The sequence below is a fragment of the Streptopelia decaocto genome (genome assembly GCF_964273445.1).
Source record: "Streptopelia decaocto genome assembly, chromosome: 11".
NCBI classification, from domain to species: domain Eukaryota; kingdom Metazoa; phylum Chordata; class Aves; order Columbiformes; family Columbidae; genus Streptopelia; species Streptopelia decaocto.
This window is the reverse complement of record NC_138666.1, coordinates 1,491,224-1,505,593: the sequence shown is the minus strand read 5'-3', so window position 1 is coordinate 1,505,593 and position 14,370 is coordinate 1,491,224. Positions and strand designations below refer to the sequence as shown.

The window sequence follows — 14,370 nt, the reverse complement described above, 5'->3', positions numbered from 1 at the left end:
TAACAAGTGCCTTTTCAGAAGATGTATGCTGCTGACAGTTAATATCAAATTATTGCCCCTGAATGCATTTTTGTAATTACTTCCCAGAGAACTGTCTTTGTGTTAGAAGACATTTCACACTTTAGTAACATAAGTGTTTGGGGAGAACATGAGTAATAATTACAAGTGGTCTTTCAGTGAAAATAAACCTAAAAAATGATGTAAAAAAAGCTCATGTTGAAGTTGGTTGGAGGCAGTGAGGAATTTATTTAGCACGTTACGCCTGTCTATATGTTTTCCAAGTTTAATAACCCCGCAGTAACTAAACTTAAAAAAGCAATAAAGAACAGGGAAACCGCTTTCTAATTTTTAAGCAATAATGAAACTAAAAACTGATTAAAAGTGACATGCTACTAGAGACAGAATAAAGAAACTTAATCTGAATGCTCCTATAGGAGATTTCTGCTATAATGGAAAATGAAATGGCTCACAGTTTGATCAATAAAAAAATTAGCAGCATTTAATAAAAGCTTTCTCTAGCACATTGACTAAAGGATGCTATGGAAGTCCTGACATCCAAGAAAAGCAGCTTGTAGAGTTAGTTTGTGTATGTGAGCACGATATAAAAGTCATTGAGCAAAGGCGGTGGGTTTTGGGGCAGGTGCTGGATGGGAATAGTTACGCTGGTTTAGTGGGGTCAGGACTGTCAATATAAACATGTATAAATACTTATAAATATGTTCTGGTGGCTACTGTGCGTGCCCCAGCAGTGACCTTGGCTTTGCACGGAGGCAGAACAACACAGGGCGCTGTTCACTGGAGAAAACAGGGTAATTATACCACATAGATATATGTGTGGTATATTCTATGCCATCTAGAGATATAGCTGTAGGGGGGCTCAGGTGAAAGCAGGGCACCAGCACCGGTGATTACTGGCTGTTCAGCTTGGAAGCCCTTTCTCTTAAAGCCCGTGCACAAGCAGATGTAGAAGGAGGAGCTAAGCTGAAGAAGAACATGGAGAACTGTCCACCTACTTTGAAATCGATATGATTTAATACATAGTGGCTTGTAATAAGACTCTCATAAAATACAATGTACACTTCTTAAAGTCTCTGACTTTTTTATGTTATTGTTAACACGCTACAGACAAAACAGCATTGTGATCAGTGTTTTTGCAGCCTGTGGGTTATTACCCAGAGAGACAAGCGAGCGCTGTCCCTCTTCCCTCGCCGGCCCAAAGCAGCTGCTGGCAGAGCCAGACAAATGACAGCTTGGAGAGGCTGCGGCGGCCACAGCCCTAGGAGGGCATGAGCAGGTAACAATATACAATTTTCATGGTTCAAGGGTAGCCCTGTCCTACTGTTCTTCATTACAGTACTGCGGCGAGATCAATTTTATTAAGTTGTAAGTCTTAGGAGGCCAACACCATTAACTACATGCTGGATCAGATAATTTTTTTGGTGTTACGATTGTTTTTTTCCTCTGGTGGAGGGAAGGCAAAATCTGACGGACAGGCCTCTTCAGCCCGAGAGGAGCGTTACATGGCGACCGAGCGTCGGCAGGATTGCGTGGCAGGCCGTGCTTCATCCACTCCGCCCCATTGTCATCCTGTGTGATCTGACATCGCATGAAAATACGGTGGCGTTCCACGCTTTGTCCTTTCTGGCTCTTTGTTTTTCAGCTAGGCACCTTTGTTGACCCCGCGTGCTTGACAGAACACAAACCCGCTGGCTTTGGCTGCACGGAGCAAGGACTGATGAGCAGAACGAGCCGCCTTTGCCCTCTGGTCCTGGGGCCGGGATGCCATCGACTGCTCCTGGCCTGGTTTCTTGGCTCGAGCAGGTTTTTGGCAGCTCTGCGTGGGACGGTCGCTGTGGTTACAGCGGCTCACACCGGGGCCCTGGCCCGTGGGCTGGTAGCACATGCGTGTACCTGCCTGCAAGATGGAACTGTTCGAAAAAGACATTGTTTGAGACGTTAAAGAGCCACAGAGTGGGGGTAAACAGCAAAGCCAACATTTTCATCCTATGGGAAGATTTCAGCTGAGGTTTGTGTTCTAATTACTCAAAAACTAGTGGCTTTTTTGCCCCTGTTCGTTCTTTTGACCACAAATGACAAGAAACTGGGCTTTCTTGCTTTGTGACAGTGCTAGAGACAATACTAGAACATAAGAAACCACCTCAAGGTACAGACCTCCCCCACTCTCATTTGGCACCCGACACTGAGCGCACCGTCGAGGGAGGAACGTTTAGGTTAGGCTTTTCCTTTAAGTCATTTGTTTCTTTTGTTCTCACTTCCTAATTATAGATGAGATTTCCTTTCCTTTTGTCTTGCTGGGGTCTGTGCCCGCGGGGCAGGAAGGCTGCACCCCGGCTGGGTGTGCCAGCACCCCTCGTTCTCCAGCCCTGAGCTTTTCTTTTTCCACTATCATTTATCACTTGTACTGCACCTCTGGAAAATTTCTAGGAATGAGAGACATTGAGTTGATTTCCTTTGGAGCAAGGCAGAGGAATGAAGAGGAGCTTCTTTTCCCTTCGTTTTATCCTCTGCCCGCAGCTCTCAGCCCTCGGCAGTGTGTCTGTCCGTGCTCGGGGTCCATTCGCACAGCGCAACGTGAAGCGCTCTGGACAGACTGCAGCTCCGCCTGGCAAAGTCGCTGTGATGTGTAACCTCATCTGGGTGTTCCTGCTCCATGGGGGGATTGCACTGGATGAGCTTTCCGGGTCCCTTCCAACCCCTGACACTCTGGGATGCTGTGGCAGTGCTGGCTCGCACTAAGCCTGCTGGAAAGAAATGACTCTTGATGGAAGTTACCCTGTAACTGTAGGTATTTAAAGCCAGATATGACCCCGCGCTAAGTGGTATGTTCCAAAGAACAATCCTAGCTTTAAAAGAAATCCCAGCTTTAAAAAGTCCTCGGGGTTAAAAAAAAGATTCAAGAAAAGCCCCAGAAAATGTACTGGCACGAAGATAGCAAGGCTTGCTTGCTCTGTGTTGTGCTGATAAGACAAAAAGTTTAAACCGTCTATAGTTGATTCCACGGCTGAAAAAATAAGCTGAGAGGCTGGTTCCTTTTGCAATTTCTCTGGCCCATGTGTTCCACCGTGTCACCCATTTCCATGGCTCCCAATTATAGGTGGGCATCAGCCTCGCCGCCAGCGGGGCTCTGCCCTTCTTGCGTTGCCGGCCCGAGTCCCCGGAGCCGCGTGTCCCAGCGGGGCTGGCGCCGCGGTCCCGCAGCCGTGCCCTCGGTCCCGCCTGGACCGCAGCAAGGGGAGATTTGCTCTTGACTTCAGCAGGGCCCGAGCTGAACGTGGTACGTGTAATCTGTTTTCAAATATTTGGCCCTAGCAGCACGTTATTCCTGTAACAGAGCTGTTTTGAACACAGCTCAGAAGGCGTTTCTACTGACTGCAACTTTCAAGCCGGGCCTTTGGGAATTCGCTTTTCCAGCTTCGCCAAGTTTGCCACATTCCTTGGACCACCAGGTCAGGCAGGAACACTCCCAGTTCTTTATATGTCCCCTTTGAAATAGTAACTTTCTAGAGCATAAGCTGGCTTTTGCAGAAAAACCAAGAGTCATTAACAACATTAACTTTAGTGGCAATTAGAATAACATATTCTTGACTGTTGGCCAGATTGTTTAGGTCATAGGGTAAAATATTCATCTTGTGTAAAGCCCTGCAGGCCTTCCACTGTGCTACAGGGGGAAAAAATGTAAAAAGAGAGAGGAAAAAAGCAAACCAAAAAGCCCCTGTTTCCTGACATTTCAGGTAGTGTCAGGTATACTTTCAAGGCTGGTCTCTTGAATCGTGTCCTCTCTTACTCATGCAAGAAAATTGTTAAAGCCATCATTAGAGATGGCAGGTTCATTTTAAAATTACTAATAACATATTTGTGAAATGCAGGGCCTTTTTTTCCCCCTCCCTTTAGGATTAATTAGTGATCATTTATCCTAAGACGCGGTGCCAGCAGCTCCCTTCTGCTGATGTGTGTCCGTCCCCTGGTGCTGTGCACAAATGTCCCGGTGCCGGGCGGGAGCTGCGTGCCCCTGGTGCTGTGCCCTGTGCAGATTCCTTGCAGCTCTGTTATTTTTGATATTTTCTTAGCAATCTAGATAGAAGCTACTCACTATTCACCTAAGTGCACTGAACTCCAAGGCCATCTGAAAAATGAGCCATGTCAGTTAACAAACACACATCTGTGTGATGCTGCAAGGCAGCCACTGATCTTTGGAGGCTTCAGAAGGCGCCGGTGGCTCCGGCCACCACTTTGTGTGGCAGTGCACAAACGTGTCCCCTCGCAGCCCCAAATCCCACCTGCTCCGGGTGCCAGCAGCACCCTGGGCTCCCGCGGGGACCCAAACCCCGCAGCAGCGCACCCGTGCGTGCCCGTACCCCGGCGTGCTGGGGAGAGGTGCTCCTGCAGCAGGAAAATCGCACATTAACTTGCTGAACTTGTACAGCAAACCCCCTGAGCAATGAATTCCTGAGGAGTGCTCGCGCCCGCCGTCCTCGCCAGGGGGACTGAGCTCACGGCGCGAGCAGCTGGGCTGCGTTTGAAGGTGGCCCATCCATCCATTCCCATCACCGCCCTGGTGCTTGCTGGCTGTTTGGCTCCCGCGGGCAAGGAGTGAGCGTCTCCCCGGGGCCGCCCGCGCCCCACACGCCCGCTGGCAGCCTGCGCTCAGAACACGGGACACAAAGGTCAAAAAACTAAGGAACAGCACAGATTTCTCTTGGTGGTGTTTGGTTTCTACAAGGCAAGCACCAAGCATGCGGCTCCGCAGAGGAGTCCGAGCGTGTTATCAAGGGACAGTAACGCCGAGGCGTGGTAAACGTGTAAAATTCCTTCAACTTGCTGAAAACAGAAAAAAAAATCTCATTTTAAAGCAATGTTGCGTTTGCTAAATAATTTATGCAAGATTCACTGTTGTGTTATTTGACATAGAGCTCTGTCAAGCAACGACGCTTTTGAAAAGTTGCCTAGAGGATCAGATTTCCCATTCAACGGGGAATTAAAAAATGTTTCTGGAATTTTGCTTTGCAGGCGGGAATCTATTTTCTTATCTCACATTGTACGATTTATTTTTCCTAAAGCAGTGTGCTAAATTATTTGTTATTGTTGGACTGGGTCGAACAGCTTTGCGCCTGGTGTAGTCACGAAGTGCTGGACTAAAACCAAGGAGGAATTTGTCACAGGGTACTCAGCAGATCAGCTGGTCTTTAGGTTAACTGTCAGAAGTCAATATTTTTGCTAAAAATATTAGCGAAGGTCCCATAAACCTCCCCAAAGTTAGCTAAAAGCTTTCTTTTCGGGTTGTGGCAAAGTCCATTCAGAAGTGCTTCTCTGAGGTCTCCATTGGCAGTTCTTTAGGTTCAATTTATATACTTGGGCTATTTTTGCAGGTTTCTGTCTTATAAAACCAGCAAGCTGACATTCTGATTTATTAACTATCAAGTCTGCAGGACATTCAGGCTTTACAAAGATTGAATGAGCTAAAATGTTTGTGATTGCAGTCTGGGACAAGAGGCTGTAAAAAGGTGGGCCAAGTAAATATGAGAAAATTGAAGTGATAATTTGCATATGTACATTAAATGATGTGTGAAGCAAAGCAAAGCTAGCATAGCTTTAAACATAACTTCTTTGGTAAAGTAGTAGTATAAAGAGCACCAGAATCATGTGTTTTTTCGTTGCAATGCCTTTTTACTTAATGGAAGAGTCTATAAAGCATGAAGTTGAGCAAACAGCATTTTATTGAATAAACATAGTGCAGGTGATGGCTTACAGTGTGGAGAGCTTAGCGAATGGTACTTCTTAGAACCAAATCCTTAAATTCATTACTGCTGTGTAAGTGGCATATCTGATTTTTAAGGTGAACATTATATCTAGCCCTTAATGGAAGTTTTGTAGTGGAAAGGTATGTATAATTTAACAGTAAAAGAACCTGAAAATGTGCAGATCAGTTAATTGCTAAGAGGGATGCTGTGATACACCACAAGATAGCATTGATTTTTAGTATTGCCATTGCAATTCGGAGGGTACGTCATGTTACGAGTGCTCCACGGAAAGCTGCGGAGCACTTTACACCGGTTGATTTATGTTACCGCGTAGAGGACGGTATAAAACGTGCTCTGGCTGGGCAGCGGTAGCAGAGCCCTGCTAACGCGTGTGTCTGAACGGTGGTGCTCGCCGTAACCAGTTTTCGTCTTTAATAAATTTTATTTTTCAGCTTTGTTTCATGTTCTCAGCATTGGTTGTCCTTAATCTTTTTGACACTGATCTAATTTTAGAAACAATTCATCTCTCTGTTCGCTGGTGTTTCCTTAATGGCTTAAGACCCGAGCGCATCCCACACCAACAAGGCGGCATCTCCTCCCGCCCGGCCCCGGCAGCTCCCGGCTGCTCGGGCTCAGAATCTTCTGCTGGAAGAGCCCATGGTTCCATTTCGCTTTGGATGATTTCTCCAGTGTTCCTGTCTTACCTACAGGGTGTGTTTGGGGTGTTGTGGTGGCCGGTGAAATGGTGCCGATGTGGCACCTGCGGCTGTGTCACCCGTGGCGGTGGGACAGCCCTTTGGAAGAGGTGCGGACATCTCTGTTCTACCCGGTCGCCATAGCCCAGTCACACGCATGGCCAGTGTATCTGACAGACACTTTCCCTGCTGAGAGGATGTCAGGGATGTAGAAGGGCTTTTTCAGCTCCGCTGCCTCCCCCCATGCCGTGGTGCTCAGGGAACCGTGGGCATGGCCGGCTTCAGGCCTGGCCGGGTGGCCACCGTGGCCAAGGGGTGTCCTGGAGGCACAAGGACATGTCACAGAATCACAGAATCCCAGAATGTCAGGGACTGGAAGGGCCCTGGAAAGCTCATCCAGTGCAATCCCCCCATGGAGCAGGAACACCCAGATGAGGTTCCACAGGAAGGTGTCCAGGCGGGTTGGAATGTCTGCACAGAAGGAGACTCCACAACCCCCCTGGGCAGCCTGGGCCAGGCTCTGCCACCCTCACCCCCAACAAGTTGCTTCTCATCTTTCAGTGGAACCTCCTGTGTTCCAGTTTGCACCCATTGCCCCTTGTTCTGTCACTGGTTGTCACCCAGAAGAGCCTGGCTCCATCCTCCTGACACTCTCCCTTTCCATCTTGATCCCCAGGAATGAGTCCCCCCTCAGTCTCCTCTTGTCCAGCTCCAGAGCCCCAGCTCCCTCAGCCTTTCCTCACACGGGAGATGCTCCACTCCCTGCAGCATCTTGGTGGCTGCGCTGGACTCTCTGCAGCAGTTCCCTGTCCTGCTGGAACTGAAAGCCTGGTCTGCAAGCCCGTCCCTTGTGGTGGGACATTGGGTGCGTGCTGGGGGTCTGACCATGGCCTCCCACCTTGCCAGCCCTGAGCGCTGTGGTGGAGCTGCCGGCGCGGCCCGGGGTGCCTGTTCCCCTGCACTGGGGTCTCGTAGGAGCTCAGGCTCCTTCGGTACTAATGTCCATGCAAACTTCTTTGGCAAAGATGTGCCAGCCCACACACCGGTTGCAGATGAGGATAAAAAATGCCTGAGGGACCTGAAGGTCAGATGCAGTGCTGTCGGCTCCCAGCTCCGTCGGCACAATGCGAGGCCCATCTGCCCAAAGTGCCTCGCGGTGGTTGGGCAGGAGCTCTCGCGTCCTGGGGTACACGTGTGTTTTGGTGGTCTTCAGCTAGATTGTTTTTTTTCTTGTTGTTACTCATAGTTGGGCTTGGAGGTGGCGGGGAGAGGAGAGCGCTGAGAATTAAAATTCAGCACACGCCTTTTCTTTGCGGGCTGTAATTAATCTTGCCAATTTTTAAAGCTTTGAGAATCTGGTTAAGTGATAAAACACTAACAACTTTATATGACAGAGAGTTAGAGGCTCCCGCTATACACCCACCAGAGAAGATTAGGAGAGAGTGTTTGCAGGATTCGCACTAAGCAGCAGAGAATACAGTTGAGAATTGTTGCACCGCATGATATAAAAACCACATTAATATAATGAAAGGTGTCGGGAATAATGTGAGAGCGGCTGTAATTAAATGTATCTTAATAAGTGCAACATCCTTCTTAAAGCTCTTATTTTTCAGCCCTCTCAAACTTAGAGGATGTTGTTGCTGTTGGCAGGTGGCCTGGGAGGAGAGCTGGAGAGCGAGGCGAAGGACAGCCGGGCCCTGGAAGAGAGGAACAGCGTGACGAGCCAGGAAGAGAGAAATGAGGAAGATGAAGACATGGAGGATGAGTCAATTTACACCTGCGATAACTGTCAGCAGGACTTCGATTCACTGGCAGACCTGACTGAACACAGGGCACACAACTGTCCTGGAGGTAATGTTAAACTAGCTTTACAGTTCTGACAGGTGGTTAGCTGGGTAATTGGACATAGCAACAGCTTGAGGCCTCAAGTGAGATTAAAGAATTAATAATGTAATTTTACAGTTAATGTAATTTTATTGTGGTGCCTTGGGTAGCCTTTGTTCACTCCTTTAATAAAATTAAAATAAAAGCAGCAGCTTTCCAATTGGAATCTGTCAGTAATTACGTTAGACAAAAATGTTGTGGGTTTTTTTTAAATGCTAAAAGTTTCAGGCAGGGTATTTTTCCCTCTCTCTCTAAATGCAGGAAGATTAGAAAAGTTAAATGACTGAAGTGTGCAAAAGTCCCAGGAAGAACGGCCTCTGAACCCCATAAAAGAACACGATGATTTTGGAGATTAAAATTCATAGTGCGAGCTTCATAATGCCACCCTAAAAATACACCATTCTCCCTAGGTTATTATTGCATCACCCTTTTGAGTTCTATGGAAGTGAGGAGAGCAGTAGCCTATGCTGATCTCAGTTTTACTTGCTGTAAAGCAGGAGCAAGCTCAGAGCATTGGTGTGAACAATTGCAATGTATCTTGCTTTTCCACGGCTGCCTTCGCGTGGCTGGCGGTAGCAGCAGGTATTCTGCACAGCACACTAAGCCGATTTACAGGGGTAGTAAAAAGCTTTGCAGATTTTACCAAAGATTAAATAAAATCTTAGGAGGGGGAGCACAGAATATATTCAGATGTATTTAAATGAGAGATTCTCATCCTTCATTTTCTTGGAATTGAATACTCTGCCATCACTTTTTCCTCCGCACTCATCTAAAGTATTTTTAGGCAGTTGCTGTTACGGCAGGCGAGTCTGTCAAGGCTGGCAGAGGGCAGGAGGGTTAGTTTAATTTCTCCTCTGCTGCGGCAGCATCCCACCCTCTTTCCCCTGAGTGCATATTCTTCCCTGGCCACTTAATTTGTTTGGCAGTTAGTTCATATTTTCTGCTCTTCTTTTGGGGCATAAATAAAATGATGCGCAGCGGAAACAGTGCAGCAAGGGTTAGGTGGGGGCTTGGGCTGGGTCCAAGTCCTGCCCCGAGAGCGTCCTCCTGTCTCGCTCTGCTCTCCAGAGATGAGGTGTCCCCCCTTGTGCCCATCTGCTTGCGGGGAGGAAGGACAGAGGGATGCAGGGTCTGTTCCTGCTGTGGGTGGATGGGGACTGCAGTCCCCCCCGCTCCTGGCTCTCTGCTCTCCTTTAAACATTTGTAGGCTACGAGCTTGAAGTGCAGAGAGTGGAAAGGCTGCTTCTCGCAGCGTCGTTTCTTGGCCAGCCGACAGCCATGGCGTTGGCCTGAGACGGCTGTAGGTGACACTTGTATCTACTGCAGGGTTGTAGGCAAGAAAATGCCACTGAATAGAAAAATCCTTATTTTTAAAGCTGGAAGGTGAAGTGCACAGAGAAGATGTTCCCAACACCATCCTGTACGGGGATTGGGACAGGCAGGATCCCGGGCAGCTGGACAGCTGTAGGACATGTCTCCAGTGGCTGTAGGACACATCTCCAGTGGCTGTCCCTGGGTAGCTGTAGGACACGTCTCCAGTGGCTGTAGGACATGTCTCCAGTGGCTGTCCTTGGGTGGCTATAGGACACGTCTCCAGCAGCTGTAGGACACGTTTCCAGTGGCTGTCCCTGGGTGGCTGTAGGATGCGTCTCCAGCAGCTGTAGGACATGTCTCCAGTGGGTGTCCTTGGGTGGCTGTAGGATGCATCTCCAGCAGCTGTAGGACACGTCTCCAGCAGCTGTAGGACACATTTCCAGTGGCTGTCCTTGGGTGGCTGTAGGACACGTCTCCAGCAGCTGTAGGACACATCTCCAGCGGCTGTAGGACACGTCTCCAGTGGCTGTCCCTGGGTGGCTGTAGGATGCATCTCCAGCGGCCGTAGGACACGTCTCCAGTGGCTGTCCCTGGGTGGCTGTAGGATGCGTCTCCAGCGGCCGTAGGACACGTCTCCAGTGGCTGTCCTTGGGTGGCTGTAGGACACGTCTCCAGTGGCTGTAGGACACGTCTCCAGCAGCTGTCATTGGGTGGCTGTAGGACACGTCTCCAGCGGCTGTAGGACACATCTCCAGTGGCTGTTCTTGGGTGGCTGTGGGACACATCTCCAGCAGTTGTAGGACACGTGTCCAGCAGCTGTCCCCAGGCAGCCACTGCTCTGTCACTGCACTGCCACCCGAGTTGTGCCGGTGCAGCTGCTCATGGCGCTGGGGCTGAGCCCCACCAGGAGAAAGGCTGGTTTTACCCCCGGTGTCTGCTCAGGTCCGATTCCCCGTGTGTCCCCAGCCCAGCTGTAACGGCACAACTGGGGCAGTGGGGCAGGTGGTGGAGACCCCAGAGGGAGAACGGGAGGTGATGATGATGACCAACAGCTCAACGGAAAGGAGCAATTTTTTTCCTGAGGCAAATATGCATCAAGGTGGAGCAATCTGGAGATTCTACTCACACCAATATAGTCGGTGTTTTCACGCCTCAGTTTTTATTTATCCTCAATGTATTCTGTTAGTGAGAGTAAGAAAAATAAATTCTGGTTTTTGGGACCTATCAAAATAATTTTTTAGTATTCCCATTGCTAATTTTTGATTGCAGGTAGCATAATTTCATCTTCTTTTACTGTCTTCACATGCGCTGATGATTTACAAAGACATTTTGTCATATAAAGGCACCATGTAACCATCTGCATATACATGGATAGGTGCTAATTATCTCCATGTGAGGATATCCTTGTTCCAGAACAAGAGTGCCTGTTCTCCATCTATTCTAATCTAGTGTCCTAAAGTGATTTCAAGTATATAGGAAGATTGCACTCATATGTTCTGGAACAAGGATATTTCCATGAAGACACTCTGGAATATTGCTTGATATTTACATATCTGACCTTGAGGAAAAAACCCTTTCAGACCCAGCAGTTTGTTTGATAGCCAGGAGAATGCAAAATGCACATCTCTGTTAGTTCATCTGAGATGACCTGCACCACCAGGGTGAAAATCTTAACTGCATTAGGAAACGTGGTATTTTTAAAGATATTACCCCCCAAATTAAGCTATTTGACTGTGTCCTTGGTTACCCTGCGGTTTGTTTGCCCACAACGCCTGCCCGGTGCAGCTGAGGGTGTAATGCAGCCCCTGACCTCTTGGCAAGCCAGCTTGTCATGTCTTAATCTGAAGCAGGGTTTTCAGTTGTGTCTACATGGCTCCAGATCAATACGGGTAATATTTGTAGTGATAATATCACCAGGCTGATGATACAAGATAACTAATGACTTCCTTTGGGATGCTGAAGTGAGGAAGGTGTTGTAGCCCAGGAGTGGTGCAGGATTACAAGAGATCACTCCAAAGAATAGGATAAACCATCTATTTCACTGGAATCCCTTAGAAATTCATTACGGCGCGCTGAAGTTCTAATACAGTTTGAACGCAGCTGCTTTGACATGTAAGGAGGTAACAAACAGCCATTTCCCCCCTTGCTTTTTCATGTATCTCAGACTCGTTTCTTTGAGGACAAAACACCGCTGAAATGTAGACATTCCGGGTAGCAGAAGCGCATGGCATTCCTTTTGATGTCTGCGTAGTAGAGATGTTCTCCCTCTGACAGAATTAGGTGCCTTTTGTACCTTTGGCTTGTGACTGATGTCTGATTGCAGGCTGCGGGTTTGCAGCGTCTGCGGGGATCTGAAAAGGGTCTAAATGGGGGCAGCTGGTACCACCAGAACATCACATTTCCTTACCGGCTCATGTCTTCCCTTGTCTCCTGACAAATGAGCTCTCCTGCAGCAGGCCCGTGCCTTAAACAACCATCTTCAAAGATACTCTGAGAACAAATAAACACACCTAGTGGATACGCTGGATGGGTGAAGCTTTTAAAATTGATTTAAAACTCATTGGCATCCCACGTCCCTGTAAGTAGATAAGACTAAGCAGCTGCCGTGTGCATCAGATGCAGCCTTTTTTATACGTATCTTTTTGCACACTGCTGTTAGAGTGTAGGAGTGATAGCGTAGGGACAGGAGTAAAGAATTGCACGTGGATTTACAGCCGGCACCAGAGGCTGCACACATCAGGCAACTATTCTGCGATGTATCATCGGCTGGTGGCTGATGCCAAGCTATTAGTTGTCTGATGACAAGTGGCTAAAAAGCCACGAGTTTTGCCACTTTGCGTGTGCGTTTTAGCGCACCTGCGTTAGCCTGGGTTTAGCTCCAGTATTTGATGGTGTTATTTGTGCTTCCTCCTCCCATGGGTCAGAATATCCTCATGTAAACTTTCCTCTCCAGTTTCTCAGCTGAATGTAGAGTGTTGTAAAGCAAATTAGTGCATCAGTGGACAGGAGTAGGTTTCGCTGGGCTCTCTGAGCATTTCATGAGGTCCTCTTCTGTTGTGATGACTTTACAGGTTGTCTGTTTCAAACAGCAGCAGAGCTTTATATGGATTTTGCCAGCTTGGAAGCGGCTGATTTTTCTAAACTACTGTACGGTAGGCACTAGTTTATAATTAAAGTCTTGCAGTTGCTCCTTTTAAATGCCCTGTAACTTGTACACTAGGCTTACGTTTGAAATGAAGTATTGTAACTGTTTCATGCTAGTGTATAATTTTGTATTTTCTTGTATTTCACCTGCTACAAGAATTCTAATTGCCACGCAACCGTTGATGCGGGATGCTTATCCAGAAAACCACACACGGCAGCTTGGCAACAAGTGGCTACGTCCCATGAACGGTTTTGTCAGGTGGCACTTTGTACTTCCCACTGACAAAGAGCGATTTCTTGCACGTATTGCCAAAATTAGCCCTTCCCAAATTTGTAATCTTCGCTTGCACCTGATTGGCAAGTCAGAGATTTTATCTTTTTGCTGCTGCTGTTGTTGCTTCTTTAAATTAGTGGATTACCGATTGTTCTCCACAAAAGAAACTGAAATACAGTTGTGAAAAAGCAGTGTGGAAACTTAATTATACACCTAGTTTATACAGCTGTGGCTCTAATGACCTACTGGCCCTAATTACTGTGTTGTGGCTCAGTCTGAGTGCTCTTGTCCTTGCCAGAATTCTGCTCCTTTCTCTTAACCTGACTAGTGTTTCAAGCTAAAAAAAATAACCAATTTCCTTTTTTTGTTCTTTTCTACATTGTTGTGCTGAAATGCAGTTTTCCTTCTTTCCAGAGGTCATAGCAGGGTTTTAAAATTGGCACCAGAAAAGCTCAGTAATCTCACAAACTGTAAAAACATGGATTTTCCCTGGAGTCCTCGGTTCTCGCTGCCTAGATCTGAAAATGGGCACCGGGGCAGGGGTTTTATTGTCAGTCGCTTGGCGGCTCCTGTCCCTGGTCCCCCCTCCAGGAGCCGGGCTCCCCATGGCTCCCTGTAGCCACTATTTGTGCCCATGGGTGCCGAGAGCTCCAAAATCCCAGATTATTGCCGGGGTACGCTTGGCTGGGTGGTCCAGGGTCTGGCACCCCGACTGCTGCCATCGCACGGTGATGTTGGAGCTCAGCGAGACGCTCTGACCAGGACTTGGGCCGAACACACCAGAAAATCAGTGTGCCGATAAGGTGCTGGGCTGGCTGGCTTTCCACACAGGTGCTCAGAGAAATGTGTATTGATAATGTAGAACACAAAGCATATTCCCATATGTGAATTTGGATCTGGAGTCAACCAGAAGCGCAGTTGCAAATTTGATGACAAACGAGAGAACGGTGACATTTGCTGATGCGGGGGTTTCGCAGCGCATCCCGTGCAATGTGTTTCCTGCGCCCACGCAGGGCGTTCGGCACGGGTGGGGGCTGCCCGCCAAGGTGCTTTTAGCGCAGCGTTTGCTGTGTTGCATACGTTTGTGACAGCCGTGCGCGGCGCTGCGCTCCCTGACGGCGTTGCTGCCCCGGCACATCGGAGGCTCGTCCGGCGGGTGAAGGTAGGTGAGACCCGGCTCAGCGAGGCGGTTGCTTTGGGGCACCTCTTGGCCGTGCCTGGAAGGGTTTGAAGTGGCGGGAGATGTGAATGTAAAACAAGGTTTGCTCGCCATAAACACCCAGCTGTGCGGTCTGATGGA

The 14,370-nt window shown here is 48.3% G+C and overlaps 1 protein-coding gene across 2 annotated transcripts in view; it reads left to right on the top strand.

Moving 5' to 3' along the window:
* The window catches only part of ZNF423 (zinc finger protein 423), a 218,081-nt gene that overhangs the window by 57,183 nt on the left and 146,528 nt on the right, over window positions 1–14,370 (top strand). The window contains exons 3-4 of one of the 2 annotated variants that reach the window (XM_082062693.1): window positions 8,105–8,305; window positions 12,724–12,804. In XM_082062693.1, the coding sequence (XP_081918819.1) occupies window positions 8,105–8,305; window positions 12,724–12,804 (282 nt within the window). The remainder of the gene's footprint in view (window positions 1–8,104; window positions 8,306–12,723; window positions 12,805–14,370) is intronic. The other variant, XM_082062694.1, reaches the window with a different exon arrangement.